The 19,285-nt window shown below is 30.6% G+C and overlaps 10 protein-coding genes across 10 annotated transcripts; 5 read left to right on the top strand and 5 right to left on the bottom strand. All coding sequences in view use genetic code 12, as the record gives it.

Moving 5' to 3' along the window:
* Positions 1-153: 153 nt before the first annotated feature.
* DFJ63DRAFT_282572 (putative tRNA 4-demethylwyosine synthase) lies at positions 154-2,427 on the top strand (the record flags this gene model as incomplete). Its single annotated transcript, XM_064904661.1, has 2 exons — positions 154-228; positions 346-2,427. The coding sequence occupies 2 exons, from the start codon at positions 154-156 to the stop codon at positions 2,425-2,427; spliced, it is 2,157 nt and encodes a 718-aa protein (XP_064765338.1).
* Positions 2,428-2,571: 144 nt separating this feature from the next.
* Positions 2,572-4,165, top strand: ALG2 (GDP-Man:Man(1)GlcNAc(2)-PP-dolichol alpha-1,3-mannosyltransferase). The gene has a single exon (XM_064908859.1). It carries the CDS (start codon positions 2,716-2,718, stop codon positions 4,129-4,131), a length of 1,416 nt encoding a protein of 471 aa, XP_064765337.1. The 5' UTR covers positions 2,572-2,715; the 3' UTR covers positions 4,132-4,165.
* A 34-nt stretch (positions 4,166-4,199) lies between these two features.
* On the bottom strand, positions 4,200-5,672 carry DFJ63DRAFT_311138 (uncharacterized protein; the record flags this gene model as incomplete). Its single annotated transcript, XM_064905708.1, has 1 exon — positions 4,200-5,672. One exon carries the CDS (start codon positions 5,670-5,672, stop codon positions 4,200-4,202), a length of 1,473 nt encoding a protein of 490 aa, XP_064765336.1.
* Positions 5,673-6,057: 385 nt separating this feature from the next.
* Positions 6,058-6,843, bottom strand: DFJ63DRAFT_311137 (uncharacterized protein; the record flags this gene model as incomplete). Its single annotated transcript, XM_064905707.1, has 1 exon — positions 6,058-6,843. One exon carries the CDS (start codon positions 6,841-6,843, stop codon positions 6,058-6,060), a length of 786 nt encoding a protein of 261 aa, XP_064765335.1.
* A 1,337-nt stretch (positions 6,844-8,180) lies between these two features.
* SAR1 (Arf family GTPase) lies at positions 8,181-9,361 on the top strand. Its single transcript, XM_064908718.1, has 2 exons — positions 8,181-8,352; positions 8,537-9,361. Exons 1-2 carry the CDS (start codon positions 8,334-8,336, stop codon positions 9,088-9,090), a joined length of 573 nt encoding a protein of 190 aa, XP_064765334.1. The 5' UTR covers positions 8,181-8,333; the 3' UTR covers positions 9,091-9,361.
* Positions 9,362-9,363: 2 nt separating this feature from the next.
* On the top strand, positions 9,364-11,728 carry DFJ63DRAFT_302525 (putative GTPase). Its single transcript, XM_064905462.1, has one exon. It carries the CDS (start codon positions 9,625-9,627, stop codon positions 11,611-11,613), a length of 1,989 nt encoding a protein of 662 aa, XP_064765333.1. The 5' UTR covers positions 9,364-9,624; the 3' UTR covers positions 11,614-11,728.
* Positions 11,710-12,531, bottom strand: RPL10A (60S ribosomal protein uL1). Its single transcript, XM_064906790.1, has one exon. It carries the CDS (start codon positions 12,472-12,474, stop codon positions 11,821-11,823), a length of 654 nt encoding a protein of 217 aa, XP_064765332.1. The 5' UTR covers positions 12,475-12,531; the 3' UTR covers positions 11,710-11,820.
* On the top strand, positions 12,532-14,271 carry DFJ63DRAFT_317200 (uncharacterized protein). The gene has a single exon (XM_064906789.1). It carries the CDS (start codon positions 12,874-12,876, stop codon positions 13,945-13,947), a length of 1,074 nt encoding a protein of 357 aa, XP_064765331.1. The 5' UTR covers positions 12,532-12,873; the 3' UTR covers positions 13,948-14,271.
* Positions 14,047-17,134, bottom strand: SEC27 (coatomer subunit beta'). Its single transcript, XM_064908866.1, has one exon. It carries the CDS (start codon positions 16,901-16,903, stop codon positions 14,147-14,149), a length of 2,757 nt encoding a protein of 918 aa, XP_064765330.1. The 5' UTR covers positions 16,904-17,134; the 3' UTR covers positions 14,047-14,146.
* ALG11 (alpha-1,2-mannosyltransferase) lies at positions 17,132-19,171 on the bottom strand. Its single transcript, XM_064906788.1, has one exon. It carries the CDS (start codon positions 19,026-19,028, stop codon positions 17,190-17,192), a length of 1,839 nt encoding a protein of 612 aa, XP_064765329.1. The 5' UTR covers positions 19,029-19,171; the 3' UTR covers positions 17,132-17,189.
* Positions 19,172-19,285: the final 114 nt, after the last annotated feature.

Below are 19,285 nucleotides of genomic sequence, written 5' to 3'. Positions count from 1 at the left end.
TAATAAATTATATGCTTACAATCAATCCTGTATGCAACCCCCATCTTTTTATTTTTTTTTTTTTTTTTCATCGCAGCCATTAGTTTTTTTAAACAGACTTTAAGCGTAACAAGAGAGATATAGTAACTAATCGACCTTAGTGAATAACACAGTATGGCAGGTAGTGGAGTAGTGATATTTACCATTTGTAGTTTGTTCTACTTGGTGTCAGGTGGCCGTTGGTCACTTGTGATAGCTGCTGTTGTGTCTCTGTTTGTGTATCAATACGATAAGAAATATCATAATCATAGTAAAGAAATTTCACCTCAAGATGATATAAAGAAAGAGATTACCAAATCAAGAAAGGTTGTAGCTGAATCTCCGATTTATGCCGTTGATTTCACTTCATCATTCACTCCTTCAACCACTACTCAAATTCCAAGATCAGTTCCATTACTCAGATCAAGAGCTAAAAGATCACCAAGAGTAATTAAAGCTTCCAAACCAATTCAATTAAGTGTTACTTCCAATGAAGCTTCATTAACCAAATCAACTATCAACTTATTGGAATCTCAAATTTATATCTTTTATACAACTTTAACAGGTTCATCTCATAGAGTTGCTAAGACTTTACAAGAAAAGCTTGAAAATTTAGAAGATTTAAAAAATAAACCAAAGTTATTAAGTTTAGATGATGATTTAGATGATCTTGAAGAATACTTCTTAAAGACTCCAAATAATGGTAATAATAAGAATATTTATTTATTAGTATTGCCATCTTATGAAACTGATTCTCCTATTGATTATTTCCTTGAACATTTGAAAGATACTTATCAAGATTTCAGAGTTGATAAATATCCATTGAGATCTTTATTAGGATTTGCTGTGTTAGGTTTAGGAGATTCTGAATCTTGGAATGGTGAGAAATTCTGTTATCAAGCTAAATTAGCTGATAGATGGATGGGTAAATTAGGAGCTAGAAGACTTTTCCCAGTTGGTGAAGTTTGTATGAAATATGAAGGTGAACCAAAAGCCAATGAATGGATTCAAAACTTTGCTCAATTACTTTCTGATGATGAACCATTCTACATAGATGAAAACGATGATGTTGATGATAGTGATAAAGAAGATTCCGAAGAAGGAACTGATGATGCTGATACATTAGTTGATGTTGAAGATATGGGAGATATAATAAGAAAATCAGGCACAAGAGGTTTAGCCGGTAATAGTACTAACGAAGAAGTAAAACAAATGGTAGCTAAAGATTCACCAACTTATAAATCATTAACCAAACAAGGTTATACTATAGTTGGATCTCATTCTGGGGTTAAGATTTGTAGATGGACCAAAAGTGCATTAAGAGGTAGAGGATCATGTTATAAATTTGCATTTTATGGTATTAAATCTCATTTATGTATGGAGACTACTCCATCATTAGCTTGTTCTAATAAATGTGTTTTCTGTTGGAGACATGGTACTAATCCAGTAGCTAAGCTGAATTGGAGATGGGAATTAGATCCACCTGAAAAAGTGTTTGAAGGTGCATTAGCAGGTCATTATCAAAAAATTAAGCAAATGAGAGGTGTTCCAGGTATTCAAATGGATAGATTCCAAGAAGCCTTTCAAGTTAGACATTGTGCATTATCACTTGTTGGAGAACCAATTTTCTATCCTCATATTAATGAATTTGTGGGTATGTTACATGAAAAGCATATTTCATCATTCTTAGTTTGTAATGCTCAACATCCTGATAATTTAGCTAAATTACAAAAGGTCACTCAATTATATGTTAGTATTGATGCTCCAAATAGACAAGATTTAAAGAAAGTTGATCGTCCATTAAATAGTGATTTCTGGGAAAGATTAATGTCATGTTTGGATATTTTAAGAACTATTCAAAAGCATCAACGTACAGTTTTCAGATTAACTTTAGTGAAGGGATTTAATATGGGTGATATTGAAAGTTATGCTGATATGGTAGCTAGAGCCTTACCATCCCAAATTGAAATCAAAGGTGCTACCTTCTGTGGTTCATCTAGTGCTAATGGTAATCCATTGACCATGCAAAATATTCCATTCTATGAAGAATGTAAAGAGTTTGTGGTTAATTTAAGTAATGAATTGAAATCAAGAGGTCTTAATTATGATATTGCTGCTGAACATGCTCATTCATGTTGTATTTTAATGGCTGATACCAAATTTAAGATCAATGGTAAATGGCATACCCATATAGATTATCCTAAATTTTTTGAATTATTAGAAAGTGGTAAAGAGTTTGTGGATTTAGATTATGTTAAGGAAACACCAGAATGGGCCGTTTGGGGATCAGATGAAGCAGGGTTTAATCCTGAAGATACTAAATTTGATAGAAAAGCTGAAAAATTAAAGAACAAACTTGCAAGAGAAGAACAATCTCGTCAAATTATAGAACAACAAAAGAACTTTTAAGTTTTCTTGATTTTGTATATACATATATATGCATTTGTACAATAAATAAGTTATTATCGTGATAATAATATGTATAGTCTGATGTTTTGGTTGAATATTGCAGCCTATGACATTTTTGGTGAAGTGTATTTTTTTTCTCGTTATGCGTCTTGTGGTAGCAACAATTTTTAGCAAAAACACGAGGAATCAAAATTATGTTGATAATTAAATCAAAAGAGTCTGATCACCCCCAATTGATTTATACCCACTGGTTACTTATACCAACATATAATTGTCATTAACTACAGTATGTCAGACATACTGGTGAAGAAAAGTAAGAAAATTGCATTTATTCATCCTGATTTAGGGATTGGAGGAGCTGAACGATTGGTGGTTGATGCAGCAGTTGGATTACAAGAACTTGATAATGAAATCATCATATTTACATCCCATTGTGATAGAACCCATTGTTTTGAAGAAGTTAGTAGTGAATTATTGAATGTTGAAGTGTTTGGAGATTTCTTACCTACTAATTTATTTAAAAAGTTTCATATTTTATTTGCAATCTTAAGACAATTATATTTAACCATTCGATTGATTTCAAGTAGTAGAATCAATGATTATGATTATTTCATTGTTGATCAATTATCATTCTGTATTCCATTATTAAGCTTATTCAGTAGACAAGATTGTCAAGTTTTATTTTATTGTCATTTCCCTGATCAATTATTAGCCAAAAAAGGTGGTGTTTTAAAATCATTATATAGAATTCCATTTGATACTATAGAAGAATGGACTACAGGATTCAGTGATAGAATAGTGGTTAATTCAAATTTCACCAAGGGAATTTTTCATCAGACATTTAAGAATTTAAATTATATTGAACCAGGTGTGATTTATCCTTGTGTCGATACTACCATCATTGATCAAAATGAAGATGTTGAAGCATCTGATAAAGAAGTTAAGACTTTCTTTAATGGCAATAAATATTTCTTATCCATCAATCGATTTGAGAAGAAGAAAAATATCGAATTAGCCATTAAATCATTTGCTAAATCTCGAAAACTTTTACGAGGATTAACTAAACCAAGATTAGTCATTGCAGGAGGGTATGATGCAAGAGTTAATGAGAATGTAATTTATTTAAATGAATTAACTAATCTTTGTGAATCTTTAAAATTGACAAGTTTTACCATAAGAGGGAAATTAATCATTATGCCCCCTGCTACTGATGTATTATTCTTACCATCGATTAAATCATCTTTGAAATCATCTTTAATCAAACAAGCCGAATTATTACTTTATACTCCATCATTTGAACATTTTGGGATCGTTCCAGTTGAAAGTATGTTATTCAAAACACCCGTCTTATGTGTTAACAATGGTGGTCCAATTGAGAGTGTGATCAACTTCACCGATGATAACGTGGATAAGGCCACTGGATTCACTGAAGAGCCAGATTATGAAAAATGGGCTAAGATAATGATTAAGTATTATAATGAAACCGATCAAACCATAAAGGAAAAGTTAGGACACAATGGCTATGACAGAGTAGTTAATAATTTTTCAAGAGAAGAAACAAGTAAAGCATTCTTAACCAATTTAGAACAAACTGTTTCAAATGATCATTATAAAAAGGGTATATTATATTATTTATTCAAAAATTGGAAAATCAATGTGATTGTATTATTTATTGCTATAATTGTATATATATTTGTATCATAAGCAATCAACCGATCAAAGTTTCTAATTTTTCATAGATTGCATAAAGTCGTTGTTAATAGACAAAATTTTTATTTAAATATATCTTTAATAGCTTTCCATAAATGTAATTTATTATCGACTCCAGGTCGGGTTATATACAAGGGAGTTAAATTTGCTGATGATGATGTTCCATATGTGGTATCATCATTACCGAATAAATTCAACATCCCACCTGAAGAAGATGATGTTACTTTCTGATTTGATTTTGCTAACTTATGCTTTTCGAACCAAATTGTGAAATTCTGAGGGAATGTATGTAAGTTATTTTTAAATGATTGTTTGATTTCAGTATCGAGGAGTAATTTAAATTTATGTAAGCTTGAAGATGGACTTTGTAAATTATAATTCCTAATGTTAGTATTTATCAATTTAATCTTTTCTTGTAAGTAATTATAATCCGAAGTTAATAAGAGATCCTTATTATATTGGAATTGACCATTCAGAAGTTTATATTGGAATGAATTTAATACAATCTCCACTGTAGAAGTTTGATTTTCAATGGTTGGAGTTAAACTTGATCGATGAACAAGCCATTTGAACCATAATTCATCAACATCCTTCCTAAACGATTGAATCATTCCATTGAGAGATTGTTGAGATTCAATCCAGGGTGGTAAGACTTGTTGATTATTCAATACTTGATTCATGAAATAATTCGAATCGGTGCAATTCTTTAAATGTTGGATATCCAATGGTTTCCCTCTCACATGGATCATATCGGGTGAATCAAATTGCCCTGTTGATTGATTTATAGCGGCGTTGATCTTATTACTAGCTAAACTATTAACCAAATCAATCGTTGTACTAGGATTATTTGTATTTATTAACATTGTAGGTCCTAATAATCGTTCTTTATACATTTCACGGAAATTATCTTCACTCTCTTGACTTTTATTATCTTTTAGTTGTTCTTTCTTTAACTTATAATCAAAACTAGATTCTTTAGCATTGAGGACTTTCTCTCGGAATGATACAGGAGGAGTAATAATCGTGGGTGATCCTCTCGATCTACCTTGTTTAGAAGGGGTTGATTTCGCTTTAGGTTTCAGATCAATAATCATTCTTAAACTAGCATCGAAATCGGATTCTTTTCCCTTCCAAGGCTGTGATTCAAATATATCTCGGGCATGTTTATTCAGTTTTAAGAGTGGTTCACTTTTGATATATGCTTTGGCACGAATTATCTGATCTGAATTTTGGTCTTCTTGTTTGTATTTATTGTATAATTGTTTTAAATGAGGATCTGAATCCATGATTGATTTGTTGGAGGTCGTACTTGTGAATGATGAAGATGATGATAACTGTTCATCTAAGATCTGTTGGAATCTCTGTACTATAGCATTATTACTATCATCTTCAGTTTTGGGGGAGGTGGTATCTGATGAAGATGATGAGGAGGATGAAGGGGGTTTAGATGAGTTGAATCTAAGGGTCGGGAAGTTTACTTGAGACTGTATTCGACTAATGGGAATTGATATGGTTGGAATCTTTGATCTTATCATGGACTTGAACGTAGTTGTATCTGGTTGCTTGAAGAAGGTTGATTTGTAACAATCTTAAACTTTCAGATCCTCACATTTTATATTTTTTTACAGCCTTTTAATTTTACATACTAATTAATTTATGATGATAATAATAATATCCATATTATTACATATATAAACTACTATATAAACATACAACGGATATGATCTAAACCATAACGATAAGAGATATAACAAATTCAAAGAAAAGCAAACAAAAAGAAAAACAAGAATCACAATGGATCAAAAAGAACTAAAAGAATATATATAAAAAACCAAACCATGAGTAATTTAACACTGACAACAGTCTAATCTAACCAACCACGCAACTGACTCTCCAATCAATAGAACGAACGAGACTCTCTTATAATGCATAAAAGATCAAAACAGACGATCCAAACACAAGCAACATAAGGAATAAAAGTTTTAAAATATAACCAATAACATATTCCTTCTTACCACCAGCACTTATGATCAATTGTTTTTCAATATCGATATCTTCCATTAATTTGACTTTCCCATATTTCTTGTTATTGTTACTGGTTTGAGGTTTGAGATTATTATAATAATATGCGTAATATGGGTTGGAGGAATTATGGTTAGTATCTTGATTGATTAAATTGTTTAATGTTACTGAATTTACAGAATCTATGGATGTGATTGAGTTTATGGAGTTGGAATGATTTCTGGTGGGTATGACGATGGGGATTTGGGATGATTGGGATAAAGTATTTAATTCAACTGATTGAGGAGGTATAGGGAAATGAGAAGTTGATACTGATCTTGATCTATTTAAATTTGGTTTTGTAGATGAAGGATTAGTGGTGGTAGAGGTGGTATCGGGATGATGAAAAGATACTGCTGTGTATCTTCTTTGAGAATGAGATGGAGTTGAGGTTGGAGGTAAGTGTAAGTTAATACCTTGATGATGATTATTACTATTGTTCAAGATTATACTTGAAGTTGAAACATTTTTATGAATGGTTGGGAAAGTTGATAAACCAATAGTACTATTTACGGGAGTTGAGGTTGGAGTAGTAAGTTTTGGTATATTTGAGGAAGATGAGGATGAGGATGATGAGGATGATAAGTCCTCTTGAGAAGGTATACTTTCTAAAGAAGTATTCTTCTGGTTGAAGTTATTTGACATGATATGATAGTATAATATCAATCTAAGGAGGAGGAAGTAATTATACGAGGAAAAATTTGTTTGCTAAAAGATTAATCCACAAAAGGTAAGATACAGTTTTTGATAAGGCGAAGATAAGGATAACACTATCTGTATAGAACACCAATAGCAATGAATGACTAAGGAACCAACTGTTTGTAGATGATAATAGTTGGAAGTAGCAGAAGAAGGCAGAAGAAAATAATTATAGGAAATGATATGGATATATATAGTTGTTATTTTTTAAACTAATTTAATGGGGGAACGAGCTTAAACAGAACCAGACAGATTTCAGGTGGGGTGTGACAGATTAAAAATAAAAAATTTCTTGTCTATTTTAAATAATTTAGTGAGAGATATCATTATTTGTTGTGATTTATTTGTAGCTATATACTGCCTGGTTGATTGTTTATTTAATACTATGATGAAGGAAGGAGTAATTAGATGAATATGGCCTATTTATAGCTACATACCAATATAGAACAAATCACTTTAATTAACTTATGGATTGATTTAGTGATACTTAATTAAAATTATGACACGGCGCTCATTTTGTGATTAATTACGCTAAAAATAACAACAACACATTTTAGATTAAATTACCGTTACAAAATTTCAGCTTCATTTTAAGGCATAAACACTCCCAATTACTGGGGATAATATATAATATCTTGAAATTGATTACTTGGTATGAATGTTCCTATACTAATCATATAGTTAAAATTAGGATCTATTTAAAGGTGTAATTATAAGTACTAATTAGTGTAATTAGATTAGGTGTTATGATTTAGAGAAGACTTAAGGGGCGTGTACTTTTACTTAAAAGTTTTAGGCTAAACTTTATCACGGTATAATTTTTAAACTCTAATGAAATGATTAGTTAGGTACACCGGAGTTGTCAGTGGTTTTACCATTTGAATAAATTGATTAATATTCACATTGTAAATGGATATTCATCAGTGCTTCTTTAATACTCTAATCTTCATTTAGATATATAGTAGAACTTTTTAAGATATCATTTAAAATTATAAATTGTTAGGGAATATTTGTTTTCTAATTCAGGGAGATTTATTGCAAAATTGATTGACTGGTTTAAATATAGTATAATTTTTGTTCCCATTTCTTGTATCAGTAAACTGACTGTATTTATGTAATCTACCATATACAATCTAATCACTATATATCTTGAAAATACCCCATTACATTAAACTTACACTTGACCAGTCAATCATTATCCCTTCCCTACGGTCTTGTGGTACTGATTTCCATTAAGGAATTATAAGGAGCCAAAAGGAAAAAAAGATGGACGTGGCAAACACAACTTCTTTTTTTTTTTTTTTCATGTCGTTTAGTGAGTGAGAGTGAACTGAACTGACATTGAACTGACAGTGATAACGACGACCAATTATCATTTGATTATATATCTCTTTTAATTATCATCCCTTAATATATCGCATAGACTCACGAATACTATGTGGATTATTGATTGGTGTATGTATACCTCAACTAACCATAATTATCATATCGTCATTCATATCATTGGTTGATCGATGGTGATACGCACATGATTCACATGTTGGCCATTATCATCACCATCACCATCACCATATATGATGAGATCAAATGATTCAAGATCAATCAGATCTAGTTAATACTAACTACTCATATCATATAGTTCAAGATGTTTTATCCTCATTAGGATTATGGAATAAACATGCTAAATTATTATTCTTAGGTTTAGATAATGCTGGTAAAACCACTCTTTTACATATGTTAAAGAATGATAGATTAGCTACTTTACAACCTACTTTACATCCAACTTCGGAAGAATTGGCCATTGGTTCAGTTAGATTCACTACGTTTGATTTAGGTGGTCATCAACAAGCTCGTAGATTATGGAAAGATTATTTCCCTGAAGTTAATGGGATTGTATTTTTAGTTGATGCTGCTGATCCAGAAAGATTTTCAGAATCAAAAGCGGAATTAGAATCGTTATTTAAAATCGAAGAATTAAGTCATGTTCCTTTCTTAATCTTGGGTAATAAAATCGATGTTCCAACTGCTGTTGGTGAAATGGAATTAAAATCAGCTTTAGGTTTATATAATACTACTGGTAAAGATACTGGTAAATTGGCTGAAGGTACTAGACCAATTGAAGTTTATATGGTTTCAGTGGTTATGAGATCAGGTTATAGTGAAGGTTTCAAATGGTTATCCCAATATATTTAATCGATCCCTCCTTCCCCCACCATCTTCATACTTTCCATTTTTCATGTCATACATCAATCCAGTCTAATTTACGTTATTTCATCACTACAACAACAACAACAACTTATTATTATTATTATTTCTCTTTGTTATATTTTTATCTTATCTTATTCCATTCATAATGATTCCAATCTTTATAATCATATATAGTTAGATTTATCATGTTAAAAGATTGTTTGATTGATCATTCATTCATTGTTTATATAATAATTATATACATCCATTCTATAATATATTTCTAATTGATGTAATCGATAGCTGTAACTATCCCAACTACCTCTCTATCATCTAATTGATCATAACTATCCATTCATATACTGCTATCTTCTGCTTAACAAATCTCCACCAATTCACTCACGTGACCCATTTTTTGCAATATTTTTTTTTTTGCTTAGAGGCATCGATTTGATATTTTTTTTTATGTTAGTAATATCACTATAACTTTAAACAGATTCAACTTACCATTTACATATATTACATATACTTACAACAACCATGAGTGAAAATACCAATAAGGGAGCTCTTCATCCTGACCAGAAGAAATGGAAAGCACCAAAAGGTCCTAAGGCTGTCCATCATAAGAATAAGAATTTAATTGGATTAGGGAGGACGATTGCAAATCAAAGAAGATTAGAGAATAATGTTGAATTTTTACCTGATGGTGAAATGAGATTCACAACTGATAAAAAGGAAGCAGGATGGGTTAAATTAAGATCAGTGACTCAAGAGAATTCCTTAGATGAGTTTTTAAATACCGCTCAATTGGCTGATACTGATTTTACAGCTGATAAAGCTCAACAAGTTAAAATTATTAAAGTTGGGAATACATCTATTGTGAATCAAAATGGGTTATTAACGTCGGAAGAAATGATTGAAATGAGAAAGAAACATCAATTATTTGAAAATAAATTAACTATTCCAAGAAGACCCAAATGGTCTAAAGATCAAACTAAATTTCAAATTGAAAGACAAGAAAATTTAGCCTTTTTAGAATGGAGAAGAGAATTAGCATCCTTGGAAGAGAATAATGATTTATTATTAACTCCCTTTGAAAGAAATTTAGAAGTTTGGAGACAATTATGGAGAGTGGTGGAAAGATGTGATTTGATTGTTCAAATTGTTGATGCTAGAAATCCATTATTTTTCAGATCAGTAGATTTAGAACATTATGTCGATGGATTAAGTAATCCCGATGAAAATCATGCTAAAAGGAATCTTTTATTGGTTAATAAAGCTGATCTTTTAAATAAACAACAAAGATTGGCTTGGGCTGCTTATTTCAGAGTTAAAAAGATTAATTATGTATTTTTCTCTGCTGCTAAAGCTAATGAATTATTAGAAAGAGAAAAGGAAGAATTAGAAAATGGTATACAATATGAAGATGAAGAAGAAGATGACGATGAAGAAGACGATGAAGAAGAACTTGATGAAGTAACTAAAGAATCAATCAGAATATTAAAGATCGAAGAATTAGAACAATTATTCTTAACAGAAGCACCACATTTTGATATTGATCCAGAATATCCAGATAGAAGATTACAAATTGGGTTAGTAGGTTATCCAAATGTGGGTAAATCATCCACTATTAATGCTTTAGTTGGATCTAAAAAAGTTTCAGTTTCAGCTACTCCCGGTAAAACCAAACATTTCCAAACTATTAATTTATCTCAAGAAGTTGTGTTATGTGATTGTCCTGGTTTAGTATTCCCAACTTTCGCATATACTAATGGTGATTTAGTATGTAATGGTGTATTACCAATCGATCAATTAAGAGAACATATCCCACCTGTATCATTAGTATGTCAAAGAATTCCTAAATATTATTTAGAAGCCATTTATGGTATCCATATTCCAATTCAAAAAATTGAAGATGGTGGTAATGGGATGTATCCAACTGCTAGAGAATTATTAAATGCCTATGCTAGAGCAAGAGGGTATATGACTCAAGGTTTTGGTTCGGCTGATGAACCTCGTGCTGCAAGATATATCTTGAAAGATTATGTGAATGGGAAATTATTATTTGTAACTCCTCCTCCAATTTATATTGACGGAGAATCATGGGATTTAGCTGATTTACAAGAAAATAGAGATTTTAATCAAGATATCTATGGATTACATAGTTTACCTGAATCCAGACAAAAGCAAATCTTACAAGCTTTACATGATAAATCAATTCCAATAGATGAATTTGATCTTGCTAATGATTTATCCAAATTGAATTTCTCCATGCATATTGGGGAAAACTCATCCAAGAAAGAGAATGCCGATGGAACTATAGGAGGAGCTAAGACTTTGTTTTATGGTGGTAAACAAGCAGCTTTAGAAAGTGCCGGTGATGATTTAGATCGTGAATTTTTTAAAATGAATAATGTAGAAGGGAAATTCAATACTCCATTCCATAAAAAGGCCAGTGAAGATGGTAATAAGAAACATAATAAGAAGAATAAGAAACAAGAAAAGAAGATTAGAGTTGTAGGTTATTAATGAAACAAAAAACATCTTATAGTATATACTTTATTATTTTAGCATTTTAATGAAAAGCAAACAGCATATTTTATTTACAAATTTAATGAATTATTATTTTTTAAATTAAAAGAACTTCAATGTATTATAAGAAAGCTATTTAAATTATATTTTATAAACTATTATGTATGCAAATTATTAATGAAAATAATAAACTAAATAAATAGCTTAATAAAGTTGGAATTTTGGACCCATAGTAGATTTAATGTATAAGGATCCAACATTTTGCCAGTTTTTCTTTAATAAAGAAACTAAAAAGTTAGCAGACATTAAGATTTGGTTAACTAAGACATCTTCTTCCATTTCAATGTTACCAACGGCGACAGCTAAACATAAAACTTTCTTTAATTGGAACTTGATGGTAGATTTAACATCTTGAACTTTACCATATAAATCATCATTATGAGAAACTGGAGTTGGGAACTTACCAGCTTTAGATAAAGTTGGACCTAATAATCTTGGAATTTGTTTAATTAAAACTTCAGAAGCAATGAAAGCATTATATTTCTTAGCTAATTTTTTAATTAATTTTTTATTCTTGTTTAATTTCTTTAAATCATCAACAGACATGGCTTCAACACCAACTGACTTAGCTCTATCGACATCAAAAGCATCACCAAAAATACAGATGGTCATGTTTGGTCTTGGAACTTGAGGTAATTTCAAAGAACCAGAGAAACGCTTATCTCTTTGAGGATCGTAATTCTTTAAACCAACTTGTAATTCAACGGTTTCTAAGAAGTTTCTCTTCTTAGTTTCGGTGGAGAATTCAATTAATTTCTTAACGTTTTCACGGACGTGAGAGTGAGTGATTTTAGACATTGCTGCTAGATATGATCGTCTCCCAAAGGTACTTGGTAAATTTAACTGATTCGACGAGGATAAAGAGTAACAAGTATCAAGATATTTAAATTTTAAATTTTCACATTTTTTATTTGTCTGTCTGAGACGTCTGAGCAGACCTTTGGTAAGAAAAATTTGTTAACTATATAAAAATTAGGAGTGCGAAACTGGAAATCGCATCACGTGTGATTTGAAGTGGTGAGGGATGAAGCCCTAGAATGTCTGAAAATGGGAATATGTCGCACATCACCCTATTGCGACATTTATATTCGCGTGGATTAATTTTGTATACAGATATGGGGTTGGGTTGCAATTAGACGTGTATCAATTTAATATAGATAATAATTGGAGATTATACATTTATATCAGGTCAATATCATGATTAATCATCGACTACTACTTTTAAAATGGCCTACTACAACTCTCACCTTCCTTAGAAGTGTTTCAATTTCTTCTCGAAGACCAGCTAGAGGGGTTTCTTATGGTAATAATGATGTTATACCGACACTTAAATATAATAAGAAATTATCAAGACAACAAAAGATAGATCAATTAAATGAAAAAACTCAATCGAAATTAGTTAAATTAGATCATCAGTTTAAAATATTTCATAAAGATATCAAAAAAGTCATCGATGTAGGTTATATGCCTGGAAATTGGACTCAATATTGTAAATTTAGACTCCGACAAATTCATCATCTTGAAGAAGATAAATTTCAACAGAAATGTCATATTTTAGGCTTTGATATCTTATTTGGAACTCCTCCACCCGGTATATCCACCATTCAGGGGAATATATTCTCTAAAATGGCTCATAAACAAATTTTAAATCATTTTAAAGAAATTGAATTAAGAAATATATCAATGAATGCAATTAAATATATTAAGAATAGTGAAGATCAGGATTTTCAAAATTCGTATTTTTATAAAGAATTGAATGAAACTTTATTAGAACATGAAGTTGAACGATTAGAATCATTAGTTAAAGGTCAAAATTTACATAATCAACGAGAAATTATTAATAAAATATTAAAAAATGTCGATTATAGAACTGATTTAGTATTATCAGATTTATCAAAACCATACCTTCAACAATCAGGATTCTATAGTCAAACTTATACACGTCCATATTTAAGATTTAATGCTAATTCACCTTTAAATCGTCCTATCACTGATCCATTCAAAGCATCGATTGATTTAGCTGATGCTGCATTAATGTTAGCATGTAATGCATTAAAGCCTGGAGCTACTTTTGTGGTCAGATTAAATCCAATTTACGCTTATGATGGGGAACTTAAACTTTATCAAGATAAACTTGAAAAAGTGTTTAATGATGTGGTGGCATGGCATCCTGATGATGAAGTTGTTGATGATACTGAGGTTCGTGAAGTGTTCTTTATATGTCAGAATAAAAAGAAAGATGATGATTATGATGTTGATAACATATTTTAATTTAGAGTACATGTAAATAGAGATTAATGTAATTAATAATGATAGTATTCTACACATGTAGCAATTTAATTCGTAATAATGATTTTATTTAAATGGTTAAAATAATATGAAATGTTAAAAATAAGTATTTAAAATGAAATAAAAAGCTAAACTGAAATATTTTGGTTAATAGTTAAAAATTAATACAGTAAATGCCCGCCTACTCATCTTTACTATTTTCTTCTTCTTCTTCGGCATCCTCTACTTCTGGCTCCTCTTCTTTTTCTTCTTCTTGTTCTTCGTCACCTCCATTAACTTGCACTTCTTCTTCTTCTTCTTCTTCTTCTTCAGGTAATTCTTCTTGTTTGGATTCAAGATCAATCAATGGTACACTACCATTGGTATCAATCTTTAAATTTGAGAAATCTTCTATTAATCTATCACTGACTGATTTCTTTTTATCAGCGTTTAATTTATTCTTCCATAATTCAACAGTTTCTTTCACTTTACCATCATCAACTGAATAATTAGCTCCAAAGAAGGCACCTTCAGTATATCTTTCACTTGTAACTAATAAATCTAAACATTTATCTTTATTACCAGTTAACCACCAAGCTTGAAAAGCTAAATTATATTTACCACCAGCCTCACACTGTATAGCTAATTTTTCAAGTTCCTTTTGATTATTGGATGATGATAATAATAATAACAATGAAGAATAATCATTGGCTAACCAGAAACAATCTTGAGCAAGTTTAATATTCCATGATGATAAAGCTAAATCACCAAGTTTTTTCCATTTGGATGAATTACCTAATGATGATGAAAGATTATTCTTTTCACTGGTTGAAAGTAATTCATAAGCTTGAGGTAAATTACCAGTTGCAAGAGATATTTGAAATTTAGAATCAAAATCTTGTGATAAAGCAAATGATAAAGCTAAATATCCTAGTTTTTCAAAAAATCTTGATAATTGATTTAATTCAGTTTTACTAAAACTTTTAATTGATTTAGAATAATCTTCAGAAATATTTTCAATAGTAATACTGGCTAAATCTGGAATATCTTCACCAGTTTCTTCATCTTGAACGGTTTTAGATGCAAATTGTTCAAGATCACCTCTCATAACTAAGGTTTGTAATTCCAATACTTCAGAATTAACATACCATGAAATAACATTAAATGATTTATCAATTAAATATAATTTACCTTCTTGAGCTTTATAACCAATGAGATAATATTTATGATCAAAATGTCCCAAATTAATAACTTCACCCCCAACGAAATAATTTAATCTATTGGTAGTAGCAGTAGTATATACGAAAACATCACCAATAAATTTACCTGATAATATAGATTCAGAAGTTGGTAAAGTATATAAGACATCAAAAGTAGATTCAGCTCCTTCTTCGGCATCGATTTCACCTTTTTCATAAGCTTCATCGAATAATTCTTGATTATAACTTAAAAGATAAGTTTCATCACTCTTTTTTGAGCCAGCAGTGGCTTCACCACTTGATGTAACAATAGCTAATAATTCACCATTATCAGACCAAACAACATCTTGTATATCATCATCTAAATCAACTCTTCTAACTAAGACACCATGTTCCCAATCGTAGAATGTAATACAACCTTCCAGTTTAACCCCTAATAAAGCACCATCAAAGATCTTTTCAGCTTGATAAATAAGATCAATGGTTAAATATTCTTGGAAATTTTTGAAGATTTTGACGGATAATTGTGATTCTCTAACGGCATAGGATGAATTATTTGATAAATCAGAAGTATTCCAAGCGAAATCTAATGCTTTACCATAAGTTTTTGATCTCCATGCTAAAGCAGTATAAATAATATATTCTCCATCACCACAAACAGCAGCATATCTACCATTTGGAGAATGAGTTAAAGATTGAGGGAAAATTTCAATGGAACCTAATTCTCTTTGTTGTAAGGATAATTGTTCACCATCTTTCAACCCTTCAGCTGAAGTTGGTTTAATGATTGATTGGAAAACTTCCGAATTTTTAGAATATAAAAGTTTATTATTTGAATCCATTGAGAATAATGGTTCTTCATTACCTAATTTAACAATAACGAAACCGGAATCAAAACCACAAGCAATTAAATTTGATTTATTTAATAAACTAAGACACCATACTCTTTCTAAACCATAATTAATTGATTTTTCTAATTTAAAAGTATTTGAATTCCAAAATCTGATAGTACCATCTTCAGAACCAGATATTATTAAAGGTAATTCTGGATGGAAAGAAGCAAATGAAACATTTGATAAATGACCTTCTAAAGTAGCTACACATGCTTTAGTTTGATAATCCCAAATTTTAATAGTTTGATCATCCGAACTACTAATCAAATAAGGCTTATCAGCTTGAGGATAATAATCAACATAATTGACTCCTTTTGCTTCATGGGTTGGTAAAGTGAAATTTGGAACTGAAGAACCTAATGACCAAATCTTAACGGTTGTATCTAAACAACCAGATGCAAAAGTATTTGGATCTTTTGGATTAAAATTAACACTCATAACATAATGTTGATGACCTTCAAATACTTGTTCAACTTTCCAATTATTTTCCCAATTCCATAATTTGATAGTATAATCATCTGAAGATGTTAAAATATAAGGTTTAGTAGGATGAACAGCAATACTTCTAATATAATCAGGATGAGCTTCATATTGAGTGACTTTTTCACCAGTATTATAATTATAAACTCTAATTTGGAAATCATCAGCCCCAACCACAATCCAATTCTTACGAGCAATGAATTTCCCAGTTCTAACGGGTAATTCAGTCACTTGAATCGATTTAACTAATGTATTGGTTAAATATGACCAAATTTCAATCTTACCATTATATAACGTAGTCAAGATCCAAGGTTCAGAAGGATGGAAATCAATGCCCTTCACACGATCCGAACGAGTGGAGAATTGTTTGACAATGTCCAACTTCATGATTGTTAGTTACTCTATATGGCCAAATTGATGATGTAATGGATTATAAGAGTCCAATTCGTCTTTCAATTATTTGGAAACTTGTTGACACGGTTGACAACTGAATTAGAGCGGTGAGATCAAAAACTTTTGTTGTTGTTCGAAAAATCATAGTGAGAAAATGGGACAAGGTGCACGACCATACTTTTAAATAAAGTAGTATAACCTCTAATTATATTCTATATTCTACAATAGGGTTTAGATGATGATGATTATATATTAAGGAGGATTATGTACAAGATTACGACTAATAGACCATACCAACTTTATCTCGTCTTTCTTCTCTGAATTTCTTTTCTAAAGATTCTAAGCTTGATAAATATTCAATCCATTGAGCATCAAATTCCTTATTGGAGAACTTTTGCAATACTAATTTCGAACCATTTTCTCTCATGGTGGATAATTTAGTGTCATTGACGAGATCAGGGTTAGTGATGAATAATTCGGTTAAGACAGTTTCCAAAGTGGGGAATTTAACCACTGATGATTCTGGAGAGGTACCTACTTCAAATGATAAATAATCTGAACTTTCTTTATCTTGAATAGAAGGATCAAAATCAACATCATCATAACTCTTAAAGAAGAATCCTGTATCATTATACCATGAATCATCTTGAGATTCTTTATTCCATCCAGTGACGATATCTAAATATGGACCCGCCGAAGCATGAACAATCGGTATCACTCCTCTTGCTAAATATTCCACCACCCCAATTCCAAAATGTTCATTCCACATCGCATTTAAACCGAATTTACTTATTGATAGCCAATGGATTACTTCTTTATAAGGTTGATCCACTATGAATTCAACATACTCGTCCAAATTTAATGTTTCAACTTGGTGTTTTAAGGATTCTAATACGGCTGTATCATCTGGTGTACGACATGATCCAAGAAATACTATAGTGGGGATAGATTCACTTTTAGGAGAATTAGGGAAGTTCTTAGTTAAGAATTGATGATATTCTGTTAAGATTAAACCATGACGTTTTTCAGGTCTGAATTGAGCCACATATAATAGTTTATTGACTCTAGTAGATATTTCAGTGGTGTTTAAATCTTCTGTTCCACATGGAGGATATAAGATTTCCAATTGATTTCCAAATGCACGATTGAAAGCCCAGATTGATTCTAAATGATTGAATGTCCATGTCCCATTGGCTAATGTTATATCAACTCTTGACCCTAAGAATGAATAAAAGAAATATAATAAACTCCAATATACCAATTTAAACAATTCGATATAATCTCTTGGTTTGGATGGAGAGAATTGAGTTAATTCAGATAATTTCAATGATTTAAATTTCAATTTATTAAACATTTCAGGTTGGATGATAGGATAATGAACATAGGCCAAGATAGGGATTTTAAGAATAAGACTTACTGGCCAATAACTTCCTGGTAATCCAATAGTATCAATCCATACATCAGGGGATAATTCTTGCATGGCTTCTAACGATAATAACATGGATCCGATTAATTGACCTACTAGAGTGAAATGTTTCCAATAATTCCCATCGATAAGATTATTGAATCTTCTTAAATAAATGAATAATACTCGACTTGAATCCAAGTTTTTGATATCAAACTTGTTGGATACATTTTGTAAGATTTGTAATGGTTCAACATCAGTATTGGTAGTATAGATCACGGCGATATTTTTATCATCAGCTAATAAGGTTGCCTTCACAGCTTCCCATAATACTCTTTCACCTCCACCACCATTATTTGCATAAGGATGGAAAAATCCATAGATGATTTTTCGATTGGGATCATTAATATCTCGTTTTGTCATTTCATTTATGAATTCATTATTGATATTTTGACAATCTTGAGGTTGAATTTTGATTTTATTATTAATAAAGTTTGTATAAAATGATGGTTGAATACTAGCTAAGATTAATCTTCTTCTAAAACTTGAACGTTTCGATCCAACTTGAAGATAGATCGGTTTATCATGATTAATGACTTTTATAATTTTATCTTTCCAATGTTGAGATGGAACGAGGAAATGATGAGGTAAAGCATTAGTTATAGCTTGATAAATGATATACCCTATTAATAAAGTAATAATAATAAAGTACATGATAAGATAAGTTAGTTACTATCAATTAAAGAAATGAAGTAATAAATTTCACCAATAGTCAATTGGGAGCTACTTATATATCAACTTATTTATAATCAAAAGTGAAAAATTTAATTATTTGCAATCAATTGATAGATAGATAGATGATATTGAAATATTTCACTTTTACTGATTTGATAACGGTAACTTCCGCTGTCTTAATTAAACGGAATTTTCCTCTCTCCCTTTGAGTTATATACAGGAATAAAGGGTGCTAC

The sequence above is a fragment of the Scheffersomyces coipomensis genome, assembly GCF_036884675.1.
Source record: "Scheffersomyces coipomensis strain NRRL Y-17651 chromosome Unknown DFJ63scaffold_1, whole genome shotgun sequence".
NCBI classification, from domain to species: Eukaryota; Fungi; Ascomycota; class Pichiomycetes; order Serinales; family Debaryomycetaceae; genus Scheffersomyces; species Scheffersomyces coipomensis.
Note: the sequence above shows the minus strand (reverse complement) of the source record. Positions and strands in the feature narration are given on the sequence as shown.